The following is a 12,285-nucleotide window of genomic DNA, read 5'->3' as shown; positions in this document are numbered from 1 at the left end:
CCACTCTGGAGATTCATGAAAGGCATAGAATCTCAACTGGAGAATAGTGAGGAAAATGGGTGGTGAGGGATGAGAGAAGAGCAGGTGTCCATATGTCATGGAATGATGGATAATCTAGTATGTTTGGGGCCTGCCATGAATGGGAGAAAGGGAAAGGGAGAAAATGTTAAAGAGTGGAGCTACTAGACAGGTTGAATGTGAATGTCTCAGAGACAAGTACCAGGTCTTTTTGTGTCCTTGGTATATACTATAGTCTGACACACAGAGGCTCTTAGTAAACACTTGCTGAATAATTGTGGCTGGTCCCAAAGCATAAAGGACTTTTATGCCTAGTTGAGGAATTTAAACTTAACTCAAAGAGAGAATCACTGAAAGTTTTTAAAACAGAGAAGTGTCATGATTAAAATTGTATTTTAAAGTTGTAATTGACAGGATTGTTTAGAAGAAGAGACAGAAAGCCACAGGCACCTTCAGATCTGATTTGGCTCTTAACTTCCAATCTTCACTAACACTGCTGCTACTGCTAAGTCGCTTCAGTCGTGTCTGACTCTGTGTGACTCCACAGATGGCAGCCCACCAGGCTCCCCCATCCCTAGGATTCTCCTTCTCCAATGCATCAAAGTGAAAAGTGAAAGTGAAGTCGCTCAGTTTTGTCCGACTCTTAGCAACCCCATGGACTGCAGCCCACCAGGCTCCTCCATCCATGGGATTTTCCAAGCAAGAGTACTGGAGTGGGGTGCCATTGCCTTCTCCATCACTAACACTACTATCATCCTTTCCTTCACTCAAAAAAGAAGGAAATGTCAGCGTCATCTTCGCTTCTTCTTTTTCTCTTACTATCCAAATCTATTCTGTCAACTTTACCATAACAATAGTTCACAGAGCCATCCCTTTGTCCTCATTCCTAGTCAGTGCCCTATTTGAGATCATAAACTTTTTATTACCTGGTTCATTGCTTGGTTTCCTTACCTCTTATCTTTCCAAGTCACAGTAAATTTTTACACTGTCACCATGGATTTTTCCCTAAAATGCAGATCTGATATTAGTTGCCTACTCAATAATCTTCACTGGCTCTCTTGTATATCCAAAATAAAATCTAATACTTCTCAGTATGCTATTTAACAACTTTGTGATGTGGGTATTAACTCCATTTTGCAGATAAACAAACTGAAGCTCGGAAAGGGAAAACAACTTGCTTAGGATTACACAAGTTTACAATGATAGAATCATGATTAGAATCCAGGTCTCCAGATTCCAGTGCTCTACTATTATAAAATACCTTCTAAAGAGGGAATAAATGGTAGGCACTGCATGTGTTTTGAGAATGGTAAGATGGTGGCTACATCATCTTGTCTTTTGGATGGAGCACATAATGTGAAGCTCATACAAATGAGTTAAGATTCCTGTTCTAACCTCTTGATGGCTTTGTAGACTTAAAAACTAGACTTAAGAGGTTTCCTCACTTGCTTCCTCACTTGTGAGACAGGGACAAATCATTTCAATCTGATAGCATTGTTATGAAGATCATATGAGATCATTTTTGTAAAGGGCTAGCATAGTTCTAGGTTCACAAGAGCTTCTTAGTGTCATCACAACCCCCATTCCAGTGATCTAAAAAAAAAAACAAAACAAAACCATTCAAATGAGAACAGAATTTAGACAGGAGTCTGACATGGGCTACAAGACTCCAAGGTCTATTCCTGGTTCTGTGTTTGGAAATAACCCTTTTCAGCATTTTAATCAAGTTCCCTGCAAATGGAAGCCAAGGCTAGTGTTCCACTAGGGCAATAGTTGGTCCTGTAAGACTGCTGACTAAAAAATCAAATCTTAAGCACCAGTACCCATAATGTCCATGATTCGTCACTCCTCATGACTGAAGCATTGAGGATTTTTATTAAAATGCAAACGTTTCCTGGGAGAGGCAGTATACATATTAACTTTTTGGCCTGATTAGCTTTCATTTACCTCTTTCTATGAGTAGAATTCTTCATGCCTCTTTACTTTGTCCCTTTTAGGTAGGGACACCCAACCTCCATCCCCAGCCTGTTAAAATCCTTCTCAAGATTCAAGGGCCATCTATGCCACTACCTCCTCCGGAAGCCTACTGTGATAACTCAACCACATCCTGCCTTTCCTTCCTCTGTCCCTCTCCCGGGGAGTACCTCCCCAGTGGCCTGTTGTGAAGCTCAGGGAGCTCGAGACTTTGCCTTGAATTTCAGCTTGTATTTGACTTGTCCCATGACCTTAGACTAATAAATATTTCCTTAATCCTCAATCTTCTGGCCTGGAAAAAGCAGGCGATAAAAACACTCACCTCCAGGCAGTAAGGAACGTGCTCTATTCCTCTAGCAATGACTGCTTTGCTGACTGGTGGAGGCCCCATGATTTGTGAATTTGGCTTTTTCCTCTCATGGCATGGCAAACTACCTGGGACACCTCTATCCTCCCGCTCAGCTCACCCCGCCTTCAGCTGCTTATTGCCTATGTTCCTGGGCATCTGGTGCAACCCTGAGCTGCATTTTCACCTGCCATGCAGTCTTTTCACCCAACAAGAAGGTTAATGAGATGCTGGGTATAAAGGGCTTAGCGCTTGCCCGCCCGCTGGTGGGGAGCGAAGTAGCTTGGTAACCACACCACGAATTCTTGATTAGTGCATTAGACGCGCGGGCCCTTAGGGGAAGCAGAGTTTCCCGGGATCTCTGGGGCCGGCCCCGAGGGCCGAGGCTGGAAACAGCCGTGCACTCCGGCAGGGAGCCCAGCCGCCCGCGGGGCAGATCACCCCTCCCGCATACCGGGACCCTCTCATTCTCTAGGGAGCAACCTCTCCCTTTCCCTCGCAGGGCTAGGGCCTTAGTCTCGGACTTTTAGCGGGACTCTGGTGTCTCTATGCCAGAGGTGGGCGGAAGGGCGCGGTGGGTGCTGGGAAGACATCCCTCAGCTAGCGGCTCGGCCGAGTTCTCGAGAGCCCGAAAAGCCGCGGCGGAGACCCGAGGGACCAGCCCAGCTGGGATGTTGAGGGCAGAGCGGCCCTTGCCCAAACTGGCGGCTCGACCTGGCCCCAACTCCTACTTCTCCAATGCGGGACAGAGAGCCGAGAGAAGCCAGCGCTGAGCTCGGTCTCGTGCCCCGCCTGGGCCCGGCCCCCTCCGGTGCCACTGAACCTCCCTCCCTACCTGGCCCGGCCCCCGGCCCAGACCCGGCCCTCTACGGCTCCTCTGGGCTCCAGGTTGGCGCAAACAAAGCCCTGATTGACTGCCCGGAGGGGCGGGCCTCGCTGCCGGGCCGCCTCCTCCCATCCGTGCCCCGCCAGGGATTTGCCGGGAAGGGCGGGGGCGGAGGGGGAGAGACTGGGGTGGGGGGGCTGTTGCGCAGGACTGTGGGTGGGGGCTGAGCTCCTGAGCTCGAGAAAACTGTGCCCACCGTCTGTCTGAGCCTGGGCTGTGTCCTCCAAGTCCCCCTTAAGCCCAAGGAGGGGTACATAGGGACTACTGAGGGCGAGATGGGGTTCTTAGGGGCCATCTCTCGTCCTGGGGTCCCTGGGGAGACCCTAGTTCCAGGCTACTTGTGAGGAAGGAGAGAGAGTGGGAGTAAAGGATAGGCGGGGTCTTCCCTGGGGATTCTGGGTTGATCAATGCTCGTTTGGAGCCTGCAGGGAGGAGAGGGAAGGAGAACAGGATAGTTTATGCTCTCGTTTTTCCATTTTAACTATCCCTCTACTGGGCTTCTGGACTAGGAGAACGGGATTCAGTAGTTCGGAAAGGGAGTTGAGGAAGGCAGTGGCGAATTGAGGAGGAGGTAGGCAAGTGTGAGGAGGAGGAGGAAGGGCTGGAGAGAAGAGCGAGGCTGTAGGGCTGCCTGTTGACGGAGGAAGAGGTTGAGGGGGAGGGAGAGGAGGAGGAGGAGGGGGAGGAGAGAGATGACATGGGGAGAGGAGGAGGGGGATTGGACGGGGGAGGAGGAGTAGAGGGCTCTAGGGACCGTCTGTCTCGGGACAGGCTGGCCAGCTGGGGCGCGGAGCCGGGAGGAGGAGGAGGCAGCAGCAGCAGCGCTTGGAGCAGCAGCAGCAGAAACAAGTACCAGCCACAGAGCGGCTCCTCCGGCCCGAGCAGCCACAGTCCCCCAGCCGCGATGGCGCTGCAAAGCCCGGCGAGCGAGGAAGCTAAAGGGCCCTGGCGGGAGGCAGACCAGGAACAGCAGGAGCCGGTGGGTAGCCCCGAGCCGGAGCCGGAGCCAGTGCCAGTGCCCCCACCCGAGCCCCAGCCAGAACCTCAGCCGGAGCCCCAGCCCCTACCGGACCCTGCACCGCTGCCGGAGCTGGAGTTTGAGCCTGAGCCGATGCACGAACCCGACCCTACACCCACGGTGGAGACCCGCGGCACCGCGCGTGGCTTCCAGCCCCCCGAAGGTGGCTTCGGCTGGATGGTGGTCTTCGCTGCCACCTGGTGCAACGGCTCCATCTTCGGCATCCAGAACTCCTTCGGGATTCTTTACTCCATGCTGCTGCAGGAGGAAAGAGAGAAAAATCGCCAAGTGGAGTTCCAAGCAGGTGAGCGGCCCCGCGCGCCCCACCTGGCGTTCTAGGCAAGGGTGTTCGTTCGGCTGCTGCAGATCTCATATCTCCTGGCCCGAAGCGCCCCTCTATAGTGCGCCGCTTGGACTTATCGCAGTTACCCCTAGCCCTTGGCGCTGCTAGGGCGCGGGTTGCCTGGCTCTGGGCAGCCTCGGCTGTGGAGACTAGCTGCAAGAAATCCCGGGGGGTGGGACCTGGGACCTTCGTTGATCATACACAAAGAATGAACTTTTTTGTTCTGGTACATATCCAGACGCACCCTTCGGGTTTGTTTAAGGTACTCTGAGCGTCTGTACAGGGGGGAAATATTTGCAGAAAGGTTTTTGTTATTGTTGTTGTTTTGTTTTGTTTTCGGGGGGAGGGGGGAGGCGAAGTGTGAGGCCATGGAGAGAGGAGAGAGTTGGAAGGTTGGGAGGACTTTGAGAGAAATACCGTACCTCAGATGTCCGCAGCAGCCTCTGTTTCTGTACAGGAAGTGGAGGTGTTTTCTGTCAAAAGCACTTTAGGAATCCTGATGACTGAGCGAAGAGTCAAACACATGGCAGGCGTGTGTATCTGTTGGAGAGAGAGGAAGGGAAGGAAGAAGTGCGAGTGGCGGGGTGTGCGCGCGTCTATTTGCCCGCAGTGATTACTGCCTAACAGGGCGGGCTGTCCTCTGCCACACTGAGGGAGCGAGCGGATCTCTCTGTGCCCTCTGAGCTGAACCCCAAACCGGGCAGGGAGGCAGTCTCCAGAGAGGCGTGAGGCGGCTGGCAGACTGGGCCCTGAGACTCACTTTGCACCGCCTCCAACCTCAGCCTTGCCCTCCCTGGCGCCTCGCGCCTCTTCGCTATCCGCGGGGTGCCTCGTTAGTCTTTAGCCAGAAAGCCAGCCTCCACCCCTCCTGCCTTCGGGTGGTGCTGACTTGGTCTTCTTCCCTAAGACAAACAGGGCTGGGGGCATAGCTCTCGCTGTTCAAAGCAGGCTGCAGGACCACAGGATTGTGTGCTCCTCCCACTGAGCCTGCCCGTGGACTCAGAGAAGTTAAAGTAGCCATCCGGCTTTCTCAGCAAGCCGCCGGTGAAGCCCGTAAGCCGTTTTGATGAGGAGTCTCAGGAGCGAGCTGAAGGGCTTGGGATGCCTTCCTCAAGGCTCACTCCCTCTTGTGGCTCCTCAGGACAGCTCCACTCTAGACCTGTCGCAAGTTCAAAGCTTAGAATACGTGGCTTTTAAAAACGCAGCTCAGAATGTGTTGCCTTGGGACTGAAGGGTTCCCTCCTCTCCCCACCCCCAAACACACACACTTCTGCTGCTCTCTGAGGAGCACTGGGGATTATTTAGTAAATAGAAACCTTGAATTCTGTGGGCATCCACCTGTGGATTCTCTGAGCCCTTGGAGAGCCTCTCCTACTGCTCTCAATCAAGGACTCTTTTGTTTTTTACTTTGCAGCTTTGCTGGGCTGCCTTTAAAGAGGTTTTGGGACTCTTGGTGCCCCTGGACTTGTGATCCATTGGCATCCTAATGTGCAGGCCCCACTTGAAAGTTTGAGTGCGTGTGAATGGCTGTACAAAGCAGTCACAGGACTTCCCAGGCTGCATTGATGCCTGAGTGGAGGGGGTTCCTGACTGTGTGGAACATCTGGGCAGAAGGTCACTACCACACTCACCCCTGGGACTACATTTTCCTTGCTTTGATGCAGTTCAGGGGCTCTTGGGAAGGCAGCCAAGGTAGGGTCTCTGGCTTTTGCCTAGATTACCTTTTAGGGCACCTGCTGAACACTGCCCTGTGGTTAAAGACGGGCTGTTGGCCTTTTAGGTCAGTGGTAAAGTCTGGGGAAAACTTCACGCGAGGTCGTGGGGAATGGGCTGAAGTTAGACCCTGGCATTCATGTGAGTGAGCAGGCCTAGAGCAGGGGCCTTGGGAATGTGAAATAAAACTTGGAAAAACCACTATTTTACCAGGAAGAGGTTCACTGCTGGGGAACAAACTTCAAAGTAGGTGATCATAGGGGACTCAGGGGGAGGGCTGGCTGTGACTTTCCGGTCAAGACCTCACAGTGAAACTGGGAAGTGGGGGTGGCAGTGAGCTGTACAGAGGTGTGGCTGGTGTGTACTCTGACACAGACTAGGTCCATTGAGGGGCTGGGGTTACTTGTTTAAATTATGGTGAGTATGGGTCAGGAAAGGATGGAAAGGAATTTGGTATATCCCTAGGGTCTCAAACTACTTTGGCTTGGGTCCTTGCTGTGTGTGTCTTGAATTCATGAAAATTATTTTTGATACTGGAGGCTCTGGGGAGCACCTCAGTTTTTATTTTTAAAATGTCAGGAGCCCCCCACTACTTTCCTTAGTTCCTAGAAAATCTTATCCTCACCACTACCCTTCTTGAGCCCCTCAACTTTCCCAAGCAGCCATTTAGGTCCTGAGATTCCAAATATGTCTCTGCCTCCCTACACTTTCTGCAGTTTACTCAGAATTTCTCAGCTACCTGTGCCACGTTACTGGTGTCTCAAAGGGATAGAAGAAGCCAGTAGAAGCTTGCTGAGATCTTTGTTAGCCAGTGTTTGCCTAATAGCCATTCTGGGGAACATGGAATGTACACCCATACAATCAAGCAGGTTAGTGCATTGTCTATTTCTATTAATGTCTGACATGCATTCCATCTCTAGAAATCTATGAATTAAATATTTGGAAGCACCCCCACAGCCCAAATTCTCTTTGGCTAGGCCTATGGCCCCGCCCATCAGAACAAGACCCAGTTTCCCCCCCACTCAGTCTCTACCATCAGGAAGCTTCCATAAACCTCTTATCTTTCTCCATCAGAGGGCAGACAGACTGAAAACCACAATCACAGAAAACTAACCAATCTAATCATATGGACCACAGCCTTGTCTAACTCAATGAAACTATGAGCCATGCCATGTAGGGCCACCCAAGACAGATGGATCATGGTGGAGAGTTCTGACAAAATGTGGTCCACTGGAGAAGGGAATGGCAAACCACTTCAGTATTCTTGCCTTGAGAACCCCATGAATAGTATGAAAAGGCAAAAAGATAGGACACTGAAAGATGAACTCCCCATATTGAACTCCACCTAACCCCATATTGTTAGGTGCCCAATATGCTACTGGAGGTCAGTGGAGGAATAACTCCAGAAAGAATTAAGAGATGGAGCCAAAGCAAAAACAACACCCTGTTGTGGATGTGACTGGTGATGGAAGCAAGGTCCAATGCAGTAAAGAGCAATATTGCATAGGAACCTGGAATGTTAGGTCCATGAATCAAGGTAAATTGGAAGTGGTCAAACTGGAGATGGCAAGAGTGAACATCGACATTTTAGGAATCAGCAAACTAAAATGGACTGGAATGGGTGAATTTAACTCAGATGACCATTATATCTACTACTGTGGGCAAGAATCCCTTAGAAGAAATGGAGTAGCCATTATAGTCAAGAAAAGAATCTGAAATGCAGTACTTAGGTGCAATCTCAAAAATGACAGAATGATCTCTGATCATTTCCAAGGCAAACCATTCAATATCATGGTAATCCAAGTCTATGCCCAACCAGTAATGCTGAAGAAGCTAAAGTTGAACGGTTCTAGGAAGACCTCCAAGACCTTTTAGAACTAACATCCAAAAAAGATGTCCTTTTCATTATAGGGGACTGGAATGCAAAAGTAGGAAGTCAAGAAACACCTGGAGGAACAGGCAAATTTGGCCTTGGAGTACAGAATGAAGCAGGGCAAAGGCTAATTAGAGTTTTGCCAAAAGAACACACTGGTCATAGCAAAAACCCTCTTCCAGCAACACAAGAGAAGACTCAATACATAGACATCACCAGATGGCCTACACGAAATCAGATTGATTATGTTCTTTGCAGTCAAAGATGGAGAAGCTCTATAAAGTCAGCAAAAACAAGACCAGGAGCTGACTGGCTCAGATCATGAACTCCTTATTGCCAAATTCAGACTTACACTGAAGAAAGTAAAGAAAACCACTAGACCATTCATGTATGACCTAAATAAAATCCATTACGATTATACAGTGGAAGTGAAAAATAGATTTAAGGGACTAGATCTGATAGACAGAATGCCTGATGAACTATGGACAGAGGTTCGTGACATTGTACAGGAGACAGGAATCAAGACCATCCCCAAGAAGAAGAAATGGAAAAAAGCAAAATGACTGTATAAGGAGGCCTTACAAATAGCTGAGAAAAGAAGAGAAGTGAAAAGCAAAGGAGAAAAGGAAAGATATACCCATTTGAATGCAGAGTTCCAAAGAATAACAAGGAGAGATAAGAAAGCCCTCCTCAGCAATCAATGCAAAGAAATAGAGGAAAGCAGTATAATAGGAAAGACTAGAGATCTCTTCAAGAAAATTAGAGATACCAAGGGAACATTTCATGCAAAGATGGGCTCGATAAAGGACAAAAATGGTATGAACCTAACAGAAGCAGAAGATATTAAGAAGAGGTGGCAAGAATACACAGAAAACTGTACAGGAAAGATCTTCATGACCCAGATAATCACAGTGGTTTCATCACTCACCTAGAGCCAGACATCTTGGAATGTGAAGTCAAGTGGGCCTTAGAAAGCATCACTACAAACAAAGCTAGTGGAGTGATGGAATTCCAGTTGAACTATTTCAAATCCTGAAAGATGATGCTGTGAAAGTGCTGCACTCAATATGCCAGTAAATTTGGAAAACTCAGCAGTGGCCACAGGACTGGAAAAGGTCCGTTTTCATTCCAATCCCAAAGAAAGGCAATGCCAAAGAATGCTCAAACTACCGCACAATTGCACTCATCTCACACGCTAGTAAAGTAGTGCTCAAAATTCTCCAAGCCAGGCTTCAGCAATACATGAACTGTGAACTTCCTGATGTTCAAGCTGGTTTTACAAAAGGCAGAGGAACCAGAGATCAAATTGCCAACATCTATTGGATCATTGAAAAAGCAAGAGAGTTCCAGAAACACATCTATTTCTGCTTTATTGACTATGCCAAAGCCTTTGACTGTGTGGATCACAATAAACTGGAAAATTCTGAAAGAGATGGGAATACCAGACTACCTGACCTGCCTCTTGAGAAATCTGTAAGCAGGGCCAGGAAGTAACAGTTAGAACTGGACCTGGAACAACAGACTGGTTCCAAATAGGAAAAGGAGTACGTCAAGGCTATATATTGTCACCCTGTTTATTTAACTTATATGCAGAGTTCAGTTCAGTTCAGTTCAGTTCAGTCACTCAGTCGTGTCCGACTCTTTGTGACCCCATGAGCCACAGCATGCCAGGTCTCCCTGTCCATCATCAACACCCGGAGTCCACCCAAACCCATGTCCATTGAGTTAGTGATGCCATCCAACCATCTCATCCTCTGTTGTCCCCTTCTCCTCCTGCCCTCAATATTTCCCAGCATCAGGGTCTTTTCAAATGAGTCAGCTCTTCACATCAGGTGACTAAAGTATTGGAGTTTCAGCTTCACCATCAGTCCTCCCAATGAACACCCAGGACTGATCTCTTTGAGGATGGACTGGTTGGATTTCCTTGCAGTCCAAGGGACTCTCAAGAGTCTTTTCCAACACCACAGTTCAAATGCATCAATTCTTCAGTGCTCAGCTTTCTTTATAGTCCAACTCTCACATCCATACATGACCACAGGAAAAACCATAGCCTTGACTAGACAGACCTTTGTTGGCAAAGTAATGTCTCTGCTTCTAATATGCTGTCTAGGTTGGTCATAACTTTCCTTCCAATGAGTGAGCGTCTTTTAATTTTAAGGCTGCAATCACCATCTGCAGTGATTTTGGAGCCCAGAATAATAAAGTCTGTCACTGTTTCCACTGTTTTCCCATCTATTTGCCATGAAGTGATGGGACTGGATGCCATGATCTTAGTTTTCTGAACATTGAGTTTCAAGCCAACTTTTTCACTCTCCTCTTTCATTTTCATCAAGAGGCTCTTTCGTTCTTCACTTTCTGCCATAAGGGTGGTATCATCTGCATATCTAAGGTTATTGATATTTCTCCCAGCAATCTTGATTCCAGCTTGTGCTTCCTCCAGCCCAGCATTTCTCATGATGTACTCTGAATATAAGTTAAATAAGCAGGGTGACAATATACAGCCTTGATGTACTCCCTTTCCTATTTGGAACCAGAGTAGAGTGAGAGTGAAGAGGAGAGTTAAAAAGTTGGCTTAAAGCTCAACATTCAGAAAACTAAGATCATGGCATCTAGTCCCATCACTTCATGGCAAATAGATGGGGAATAGTGGCAGACCTTATATAGTTTGGCTCCAAAATCACTGCAGATTGTGACTGCAGACATGAAATTAAAAGACGCTTACTCCTTGGAAGGAAAGTTATGACCAAACTAGACAGCATATTAAAAAGCAGAGATATTCCTTTGCCAACAAAGGTCTGTCTAGTCAAGGCTATGGTTTTTCCAGCAGTCATGTATGGATATGAGTGTTGGACTATAAAGAAAACTGAGCACCGAAGAATTGATGCTTTTGAACTGTGGTGTTGGAGAAGACTCTTGAGAGTCCCTTGGACTGCAAGGAGATACAACCAGTCCATCCTAAAGGAAATCAGTCTTGAATATTCATTGGAAGGACCTATGTTGAAGCTGAAACTCCAATACTTTGGCCACCTGATGTGAAGAGCTGACTCATTTGTAAATACCCTGATGCTTGGAAAGATTGAAGGTGGGAGGAGAAGGGGACGGCAGCAGATGAGATGGTTGGATGGCATCACCGACTCAATGGACATGAATTTGAGTAAACTTAGGGAGTTGGTAATGTACAGAGAGGCCTGGTATACTGTAGTCCATTGGGTCGTAAAGAGTCAGACATGACTGTGCGACTGAGCTGAACTGAACTGAATATCTTCACAGCCCTAAAGCTGTGCTGATTGGTTTAATGGGCCTAAGGTTCTGCAGATCATTGGGACTATTATGAAGGTGCCCTCCAAAAAAGGTTGTTTTGATGTTTAGGGGCTAACTGCCCATCATAGTGGTCTCTGGGCATGGGGAAAAGTCATAGAAAGTGTAAGGAAAGTGGAATTCAGGGCATTCTAGAGCATGCAATGTCCAGTCTTTGTGAACTCTGTGGTGCCTACAGTTCTGTGGTGGCAGTGTATCTTGTCCTTTCTCTTCACCTATTTTGAAAAGGAAACCAGCTTTCCCTGGGTCCTAAGCCTGGGAGGACCAGCAGGCAAAAAGTCCTTGACATAAAGACAAGTGACCAAGGTCTGGTTTAGGGGAAAAAGGAAAAGATCAAGAGAGAAATGAGCCTATACTTTTTGTAGAGCTTGTGGGAAATTTGTGAGTTCCCCTAACCCAGACCAAGCAGCATACAAGACAGGGGCAACCCAACAATTTGATGGAAGTCTGTAATGCCCACCTGATATGAGAATGGAGACTTTGGGGGGAAAGAAAGAGCAAGGTAGCATTGGTTGCAGGCCTCAGATCATTATTGGAACCCTAAATGAGTTTGATCAGAGGCAGGTTAGGGTTGGGGGTCCAGAAGACAAGGCAGAACAAGTCAGAGTTGTTAACACTGGCTCCAAGCTTAGGTCTTTTTGGACATGCCCTAGAGTAAGCTCAGCACCCTGTACTTTCCACCTTGACTTCCAGTCTAGCACTAGTCATAAAACATGATGGGAGGCATCTTTTCCTTGGCAGTTTATAAGCATGACCCTTGTAGTCTCCCAGGTAGGGGTGGGGGGATGTCTCTCAC

The 12,285-nt window shown here is 48.1% G+C and overlaps 1 protein-coding gene and 1 pseudogene across 1 annotated transcript in view; one reads left to right on the top strand and one right to left on the bottom strand.

The window, feature by feature from the left end:
• LOC102282052 (neurabin-2-like) overlaps nt 1–2,383 on the bottom strand; it is a 140,109-nt pseudogene extending 137,726 nt beyond the window's left edge.
• Nucleotides 2,384–3,954: 1,571 nt separating this feature from the next.
• Nucleotides 3,955–12,285, top strand: part of SLC16A2 (solute carrier family 16 member 2) — a 132,294-nt gene continuing 123,963 nt past the window's right edge. Inside the window, exon 1 of the mRNA XM_005890535.2 lies at nt 3,955–4,546. Within this exon, the coding sequence (XP_005890597.2) occupies nt 4,129–4,546 (418 nt within the window). The 5' untranslated portion in view covers nt 3,955–4,128. The remainder of the gene's footprint in view (nt 4,547–12,285) is intronic.

The sequence above is a fragment of the Bos mutus genome, chromosome X, assembly GCF_027580195.1.
Source record: "Bos mutus isolate GX-2022 chromosome X, NWIPB_WYAK_1.1, whole genome shotgun sequence".
NCBI classification, from domain to species: Eukaryota; Metazoa; Chordata; class Mammalia; order Artiodactyla; family Bovidae; genus Bos; species Bos mutus.
Note: the sequence above shows the minus strand (reverse complement) of the source record. Positions and strands in the feature narration are given on the sequence as shown.